The sequence below is a fragment of the Brachypodium distachyon genome, chromosome 2, assembly GCF_000005505.3.
Source record: "Brachypodium distachyon strain Bd21 chromosome 2, Brachypodium_distachyon_v3.0, whole genome shotgun sequence".
NCBI classification, from domain to species: Eukaryota; Viridiplantae; Streptophyta; class Magnoliopsida; order Poales; family Poaceae; genus Brachypodium; species Brachypodium distachyon.
In genome coordinates this window covers 18,129,454-18,138,689 of record NC_016132.3, presented here as the reverse complement: position 1 = coordinate 18,138,689, position 9,236 = coordinate 18,129,454, and the positions used below count along the sequence as shown (strand labels likewise).

The window sequence follows — 9,236 nt, the reverse complement described above, 5'->3', positions numbered from 1 at the left end:
ATATTCAAAAATCAAAATCGAAACTGTAGAACTCAAATTTCAGAAACTGAATATCCATATATTTTTATTCAGATATAAAGAGCTTCTTTGTCAATGATGGTAGCACTAGCAGAGTAAATCCACCCTCTGTACAAGGAGAAGAGCACCAAGACCAAGAGGTCCAAGATGATCATATAGAGATTGATGATGCAGATGCAGAGAATCAAGAGAATGTGATAGAGAACCAAGAAAATTCTGGCCAAGGAGAAGAGGAAGAGAACCTGGAGCATTCTGGCCAAGAGGAAGAGTTAATTGAAGAATGGAACATAGGCCACATTGAGGTAGATCCTGGGCTTCGTATTCCAATTGATAATTTTCGTTCCAACATTAGAGATCAAGTTAGGTTGGCTTATGTGGCAAAGGGTCCAACTCAGCCATCTGGTCATAAATATATAATTGACAATTGCGGTAGGCGCTTTTGTGAAAAATGGTATAAAAAGAATCCTTGGTTGGAATTTAGTGTGTCGAAGAATGCAGCTTATTGCTTCTGTTGCTTTCTTTTTAAAGTAGAACCGGTGGGTGAAAATTTTGGTTGTACCGCCTTCACAAAAGATGGGTGGGATACTTAGAAGAATGCATATAGAGCACTTCCTCTTCATGTTGGTAATGTTATGAGTATCCACAACATAGCAAGGACAGCACATGATGATTTCAAAAATCAAAGGTCAAGTGTGGAATATAAGGTTACAACTTACAGTAAAGAATCACAAGTGAAATATGAGACCCGTTTGGAAACATCTTTGGGCATTGTAAGTCATCTTATGTTGCAAGGTGAAGCATTCCGTGGGCATGATGAATCTGCCCTTTCCTTAAATAAGGGTAATTTTCTAGAGATGCTTGATTGGTACAAAGCAAGAAATGAGGAAGCGAGGATTGCATTTGAGGAGCTATGTCCCCAAAATGCCCAAATGATTTATCCAAAGATTCAAAAAGCACTTGCAAAAACTTGTGCTGATGGGGTTCGTAAAGCAATAAAGCAAGAGATGGGCGATCGCCTCTTCTCAGTTCTTATTGATGAATCTCGTGATATATCAGTCAAAGAGCAAATGGCACTGGTTGTGAGGTATGTTGTTGGCTACTTACTGAGTTTATTGTGTGTTCTTTTATAGTTTTTATTATTACCTATATGCATGGCTTATTCTATTATTTCTTATATTGTTCTATAGGTATATCAACAAGGGGGAAGTTATTGAAAGATTTTTGGGTATCAAGCATGTCACGGAGACAACAGCGGAAGCACTAAAGAAAGCATTGGTTGAGGTTCTTGGTAATCATGGGCTACTTATTGCAAATTTATGTGGGCAAGGGTATGATGGGGCTTCTAATATGAGAGGAGAATTCAATGGTGTTCAAAAACTGGTCCGTGATGAGAACCCGTATGCTTTCTATATGCATTGTTTTGCTCACCGGTTACAGTTGGTAGTTGTTGCTATCTCAAGATGTTGTACGTCCATTGAGGACTTCTTTGAATATGTGGCCTTGATTGTAACAAGTACCGGCTCATCTTGCAAGAGGAAGGATGTATTGCTTGATAAGCAACGCATAAATCTGTTGGAAAAGCTAGAGAGTGGAGAGATTTTATCAGGAAGAGGCAAAAATCAGGAAACATCTTTGGCTAGATCAGGTGACACAAGACGGGGCTCTCATTATACGACTTTAGCTCGTATTGAATCGATGTGGGCTGCAGTCGTAGAAGTGCTAGAGATTGTGCATAAAGATGAGCGTAATCCATCTAGATCAGGAGGTTTGGTGCATCTAATGGAGTCTTTTATCTTTGTGTTCATCATGAAGTTGATGTTGCAAATCCTTCGCATTACAAATGAGCTATCACTTCTTTTGCAAAAGAAGGATCAAAATATTGTTCAAGCCATGTCTTTGGTTACAGATGTGAAATCATGCTTGGTCAACTTGAGGAGCAATGGTTCGGAACCATTATTTGAAGATGTCAAAACTTTCTGCACTGCAAATGATATTCCAGTGCCAAATATGGATGAAGTTGTACCAAGATTTGGCCAATCAAGAAGAGGAGGGAGAAATAACATTAGCACTGAACATTTTTTTCATGTTGATACCTTCTACGCAGCTATAGATGCTATCACCACTGAGCTAGATCATCGCTTTAATGACAGACTTCAGAATTGCTTGCTGGCTTTGCTTGTCTTGATCCAAGAGACTCATTTGCCAAGTTTGATTTGGACAAACTTGCTAGTCTTACAAACATCTATGATGTAGATTTCTCGTATGATGATCTCAAGCGTATCAAAGTTGAGCTTGAGTTATTCATCAGCCACATGAGAAGACATGATGAGTTTAGAGTTTGTTATGATCTTGCAAGCATAGCCAAAAAGATGCTCGAACTTGAAAGAAATATTATGTTTCCTCTGGTTTATTGCCTTATTGAGTTGGGGTTGCTATTACCGGTGGCGACAGCATCGGTTGAAAGAGCCTTCTCAGCCATGAAGATTATCAAGACCGAGTTGCGCAACAAGATGTCCGATTGTTGGCTTAATGACTTGATGGTGTGTTACATCGAGCGAGGGTTATTCAAAGGACTTGATCTTGATGAACTCAAGAAAGAATTTCAGAAGGAAGGTAGAAGAATACCATTGCCGCAGTATACTAAACGCAAATGAGGTACGTCTATTGAGGTATTTAGCTCCAATATCTTGCTTTTGGATTTGAATATACTTGTTGAACACAAAGTAATGTATATGTCTAGTATTTCGGTGAGCTTTTGGATAGCTATATTGCGTATGATTTATTTATTTTTGTAAAATCCGCCACACCTTTAAATTAATTCTTGGTCCACCACTGCCGTGGAGTTTCTAAAAAAAAACAGCCATCTTTGAACGAGATCTTCGGTGCTCTATTATTACTTGATAGGCTAGTGAGTCGTTCAAGATACCTCCTGAAGATGGAGAAGCCGAGAGGGGCCGGGAGAGATGATCAATTAACTGACCAGCATAATGCCATGTAGATCGATGAGACAAATTTCTGACGAGACGAGAGCATATTCATGGCGAGAATAGACACGATGAACGTGATGGGGATAGAGTGGCCGTGGGCCGGGCCGGGACCAATTACTCGTTATCGTTTTGCCAGTAGCACTCTTGCCCTGTACACCTCGCATGCACGCTGTCGTCTTCGTCATTCATCATATGCATCCACGGCGCCAACGCGCGCAATCATGCAGCGTCCCGGCCGGCCGGATCGACCGAATCTTCATTAGTTGGTGGAACCATTTATTCGCCTCAATCGGTTTGCTACGAGAAGAAGGACAAATGCTTTGGATCTCTCTCTGAAAAAACAAAAAAAGCTTTACGGGTTTCCAGAGGCTGATCTTTCAGAATGTGTGTAACATTTGACGTGCACTAATCTGAGCTAATCATTAGTTCCACACGATTAAAAGATCTTTTAGAGTTAACGCCTTCGCTAACCCGGCCGTACTCTTCTGCGACTTGCCACCGGGGCATAACAGTCGGCCACATAAAGTTTAGACAAGACGGGCACAAAAACCGTCCCTGCTGGCAGGTTAGGAATTGAACCGTCCGTGTCAAAAGCATATCCTACATTGCTCCCACCCCGTTGCAAACGTGAGGCGTATAATACGACTCGTACGTATTGACGTCGACACACTGATCCATACGCTGATACGCAAAATGAAGCAGTAATATTAGTATACACCTACAATATATACGCTTGGAGCAAAGAGGTTAGTTTGGTCATTTCAGTGCATATATCGATCACACCATACATGTCATATATGTACGGACCGGTACTCACTCAATGCCCCGAGCTACCCATCCACCTCACAGTCTAGAGTCTCGCGCTTCCGCAAGAGCTGATGCCCTTCTCTGCCGCGCTCGCGAGCACGAGACATCGCCATGTCGAGCGAGCTCTCCCCCCGCTCGTCGCCTTCGCTGTTCGCCGCCTCCCCTCCCGTTGACATCGCGCGGAGAGACGATCACTACCATGAAGCCTCGACGCCGCTTCGGGGCCAGGCCACCGAGACGAGCAGCGGCGGCGGCGTGAAGCTCCGGCGGCGGTGGCAGCGCGGGCGGCGGCAGCTGGGGCGCGCGCTCGGGGCGTGGGCGCTGGACCCGCGCGCCCGGTGGGTCCGGGAGTGGGACCGGGCCTACCTGGTGGCGTGCGCGGCGGGGCTGGTGGTGGACCCGCTGTTCCTGTACGCGGTCTCCGTGAGCGGGACGCTCATGTGCGTCTTCCTCGACGCCTGGCTCGCGGCGGCGGTCACCGCGCTCCGCTGCGCCGTCGACGCCATGCACGCTTGGAACTTCCTCACGCAGCTCCGCCTCGCCCGCGCGGCCTCGGCGCCGAAGAGCGGCGGCACCGGGACCGGGGTCGCGGACGAGGAGCAGGCCGACGCGGCGGATCAGCTTCTAGACGGCGCCGCTGCCGCGGGCAGCAATAACAACCGGATGCCGCCGCCGTACGCCAGGAGGTCCAGGAAAGGGATGGCACTCGACTTCTTCGTCCTCCTCCCCGTGATGCAGGTGCCCGCCCCTTCTTTTCCCTATGTAATCTCTTCTCTGTTTGCGCCTTGGTTTTTAGTTCTAGGTTTGGTTTCGCTGGGATTGCCGGCCTTACACTTTTGCTGCAGACAAAATTACATGACTCCCTGTCTCTTTCTGGTCCGAATTATTGTCATCATGTGCGCTCATGCATGTTCCTTATTGACTTGGCTATAGTTTGTTGGTTGGTTCGCATAAATATGTGATGCATAATGAACATGCACCTTGAAGGCGATTGTTCATCTCCCAAAAACGATACGATGTCACACGGATGTGTCTAGATTAATGTTTGGTTCATTGCCACGACTCTCGGCTCTACAAGCCCATCCTCTCCGCTAGCTATCGTACTGATAGTATATCGGATTTGCTACATCATATCTGATCCATGTCATGAATCGTGGGAATTTTCTCTCTGATTCGCCATCGGCGATCGAGACAAAGCTGTTGGCGAGGGAGGAGAGATGAAGACGATAAAGTTGAGTGTGGTGACCTTACCTGAGTGACCACGGTGGCGAGACGGAGAGTCACCTACGAACAAGAGATGACCACCATGGAGGAGAACCATGTCGCCGCAAATCCTTCTCGTCCAGGCAAACGGTTACAGTTGGGAGAGAGGCACAGGCTCCGAAGTAAAAGCCTACGCACCCAAGTAGATACACAAGCGCGATCATGCTTATTCTCTACTTAATTGACTTGCTAGTTCAAAAAATTGTTCACAAATTATTTCAAAATTAAAATGTTGGACTAGAAATGAAATATAAGCGGGATCACGCGAGCATCCCTGCGCTCTATGTCCTAGATAGTTGCTGCCTGTTGGAAGCGGTGAGGCTACACGGAAGCAACACCAATCAAGTTTGGAGCGGGGTCAGTTGAAAGCTTGGAGGTGAATGGCGATATTCGGTGAGAAGATTGGAGGTGATTGGCAATCTTCGGTGAGAAGATTGAAGATGGCAACAAAACTGATTATATGTGTTATAGTTGACCGAGAAGATAGAATGCCATGAACACTTACCGAAATTTATCAAAGTTGGAGTCGCCTCAAGCCCACGACAAAAAAGTTAATTGAAAAGAGCTGCGTACGGCTCTCTTTGTGTGGTTGGCCCTAACATGACTTATTTACAAACTGAAAATTTATAATTTTGCCATCGATCGAGTTTAGTCAAAGCAATGAATAAACCAAAATTTCCAATAAAAAACAAAAATGGTTTCTAAACTACTGTTCAGTACAGTGAGATAACATATCTTACTGTAGACCTTACAAACCAGAGGAATATTCGGGGTGGATTTTTGCATCAGGCGATCACGTGCGGTCTTTGTCTAGCTGATCAGCACAGTTTGCTGGAACAGGTCACAGCTTGGAGTTTTCGTAATCGCCGGCCGGACCCAGCCCAGCGGTACACCATGCATGCTACTACCATTATCCTGCCAGAACACAGAGGATGTGTCGGGGTCTGTACTCCTGTGCTCCAATCACATGCCGCCATGTTTCACGTTAGCTAGCGTACAGTTTAAACACAATTGCACTGTCGAACTGAACAGAGGGTACGTACAGTTCGTACGTAGAGCATGGGTGTTCTGCTTGTACTACAAGCTTACCAATTTCCATCAGCCTGCCATTTTGTGGCTGCAGTGCACTCGGCTGTACGTATCGATCACCGTATTGATCCCACCGGTTTGTGCATATCTCCCCAATGCAATCTTGATTAGCCAAAATCAATTTATCCTGCACGCGTGGCGCATTTTGCAAAGAATATTCCCCTTTCAGCATCACCAGTCAGACACACTACAGCTAGCAATTACTCTTTCCGTTCCTAAATACTGCAGACTTTGCACTAAAACAATGACAAGTATTTAGGAACGGAGAGAATAGCTCCTTTGACGTGTACGTGTCGCAAACCGAACCCATGCTCTACGTAATTTTGTTTTCCATCGTGTCAATCGGCTCGTTTCTGTGAAACAAAGATTCAAATTTTGAGTAAAACGTGTCGAATTCGCATAAACTTTGTTCGAATCAGTATTTTTCAACAGGTATATGGACTGGTGTCTCGCGTAGTCACGCGCTTTACGTAATTTTGTCGCTAAAATTTAGCGATGGACGATGACGAATGCATCTATGCACGTGCATTTCATGGCAGGTGGTGGTGTGGGTGGCTGCGCCGGCGATGATCCGGGCGGGGTCGACGACGGCGGTGATGACGGTGCTGCTGGTGGCGTTCCTGCTGGAGTACCTCCCCAAGATCTACCACTCCGTCTCCTTCCTCCGGCGGATGCAGAACCAGTCGGGCCACATCTTCGGCACCATCTGGTGGGGCATCGTCCTCAACCTCATGGCCTACTTCGTCGCCGCCCATGTACATCCTCCTTCCCTCGCCATTAACACTTGAGAAACAGCCCTCGTGTTGACGGATGAATTTGCAGGCTGTGGGCGCGTGCTGGTACCTGCTCGGGGTGCAGAGGGCGACCAAGTGCCTCAAGGAGCAGTGCTTCCTTCTCCAGTCCGGGTGCTCGTCGTCCGGGGCGGCCGTGGCGTGCGCCAACCCGCTCTACTACGGCGCAGCGAAGTCCGTCGTCAGCGCCGGCGGCGACAGGCTCGCCTGGGCCAACGACGGCAGGGCCAGGAACACGTGCCTCGGCGGCAGCGGCGAGAACTACCAGTACGGCGCCTACAAGTGGACCGTCATGCTGGTGGCCAACACCAGCCGCCTCGAGAAGATGCTGCTCCCCATCTTCTGGGGTCTCATGACGCTCAGGTACATCGACACTGCACGCGCGCAGGGTGTTCGTCCATATGTCTTGTTCCATTCCTTGACGTGGATTTTTGGTTCTGCACTGTGCAGCACGTTCGGGAACCTGGAGAGCACGACGGAGTGGCTGGAGATCGTGTTCAACATCGTGACCATCACGGGCGGGCTGATCCTGGTGACCATGCTGATCGGCAACATCAAGGTGTTCCTGAACGCTACCACGTCCAAGAAGCAGGCCATGCACACGCGGCTGCGGAGCGTCGAGTGGTGGATGAAGCGCAAGAACCTGCCGCAGGAGTACCGGCACCGGGTCCGGCAGTTCGAGCGGCAGCGGTGGGCGGCCACACGGGGCGTCGACGAGTGCCAGATCGTGCGCGACCTCCCCGAGTCCCTCCGCCGCGACATCAAGTACCACCTCTGCCTCGACCTCGTCCGCCAGGTCCCCTTCTTCCAGCACATGGACGACCTCGTCCTCGAGAACATGTGCGACCGCGTCAAGTCCCTCATCTTCCCCAAAGGCGAAACCGTAAGATCGGGACATTCTTAGTGACCAAATCGATCGATCTGAATTTCAAGCTGAGGAGTGAGTTTGTGATTTTGGATTGCAGATTGTGAGGGAAGGGGATCCGGTGCAGAGGATGCTGTTCATAGTGCGGGGGCACCTGGAGTGCAGCCAGGCGCTGAGGAACGGGGCGACGAGCAGCTGCACGCTGGGGCCGGGCAACTTCAGCGGGGACGAGCTGCTGTCGTGGTGCCTGAGGAGGCCGTTCATGGAGCGGCTGCCGGCGTCGTCGTCGACGCTGGTGACCATGGAGAGCACGGAGGTGTTCGGGCTGGACGCCGCCGACGTCAAGTACGTCACGCGCCACTTCCGGTACACCTTCACCAACGAAAAGGTGCGCCGCAGCGCGCGGTACTACTCGCCCGGGTGGCGCACCTGGGCGGCCGTGGCCGTGCAGCTCGCGTGGAGGCGGTACAAGCACCGCAAGACGCTGGCGTCGCTGTCTTTTATCAGGCCCCGCCGGCCCCTGTCGAGGTGCTCGTCCATGGGGGAGGAGAAGCTCCGGCTCTACACCGCCATCCTCGCCTCGCCCAAGCCCAACCAGGACGACGATTTCTAGTTGTAGGCTTCCTAGCTAGCTAGCTAGCCCATGGGTGCACAGGAGACGGCCCATACCCTGCATGCTGCTGCTGGGCTTTTGTTCTACCGGGGAGAAGGGTTGCAGGCTTGCAGCCTTGCAGGAACCTAGCGATGGATGTAAAGCTGTGGATCTCGAGTACTCCTACATAAATCCGCAAAACGATGAACATCGTAGCACATGGGGATATGCTAAATCCTTAGTCATTTCAGAAATGTCGATGTCAAAATTGTATACCGGCTTAATACGCATCACAAATCGTCGTAGTATTATGCACAGCTATATCTATCTGTTAATTGTTAGTTAGTGCTTGTGATTATTTCTCTAAACACATTTTCTCTCCATTAATTAAGTGTTAACCTACGGCAAAATTGAGACAAAAATAAGTGTGCTGGGCTGGATGGTGGTGAAGGGGGTGTATCAAGTGTTGTTATGGAATAAATATCTATACTTTTTATTTGACAACTCTTCACTCTAAAACTACACTCGCCTTTTTGGAAGAGGTTAATGTGTGTCAAAAAAAAGTTTCCTTTAGCACGAGGTGTTTAATGTTAACAATGGGACCAATTTCAGATTGTGGGAAGATACTTGTCTAGACACATTCATGATCCAGCAAATCAATAACTCATCCTATACAATATTGTCCAACAATGTAATGCCTCCGTGACAGATATTATGTCCGAAGAGCAATCCCCAGTGCAAAGGTAGTTTTGTGGAATGACCTAAAGTGCAAACTCGAAGAGGTCGTTGTAAACCATCAACCATATGGATTCGGTTCGTACTTG

The 9,236-nt window shown here is 48.4% G+C and overlaps 2 protein-coding genes across 2 annotated transcripts; both read left to right on the top strand.

Annotated features, from left to right (window-relative positions):
- Positions 1-746: 746 nt before the first annotated feature.
- LOC112270989 (zinc finger MYM-type protein 1-like) lies at positions 747-1,641 on the top strand. The gene is made up of 3 exons (XM_024459794.1): positions 747-1,102; positions 1,206-1,398; positions 1,533-1,641. The coding sequence occupies exons 1-3, from the start codon at positions 801-803 to the stop codon at positions 1,569-1,571; spliced, it is 534 nt and encodes a 177-aa protein (XP_024315562.1). The 5' UTR covers positions 747-800; the 3' UTR covers positions 1,572-1,641.
- Positions 1,642-3,774: 2,133 nt separating this feature from the next.
- LOC100823258 (cyclic nucleotide-gated ion channel 4) lies at positions 3,775-8,780 on the top strand. Its single transcript, XM_003568114.4, has 5 exons — positions 3,775-4,550; positions 6,704-6,919; positions 6,987-7,318; positions 7,406-7,838; positions 7,921-8,780. The coding sequence occupies exons 1-5, from the start codon at positions 3,924-3,926 to the stop codon at positions 8,431-8,433; spliced, it is 2,121 nt and encodes a 706-aa protein (XP_003568162.1). The 5' UTR covers positions 3,775-3,923; the 3' UTR covers positions 8,434-8,780.
- Positions 8,781-9,236: the final 456 nt, after the last annotated feature.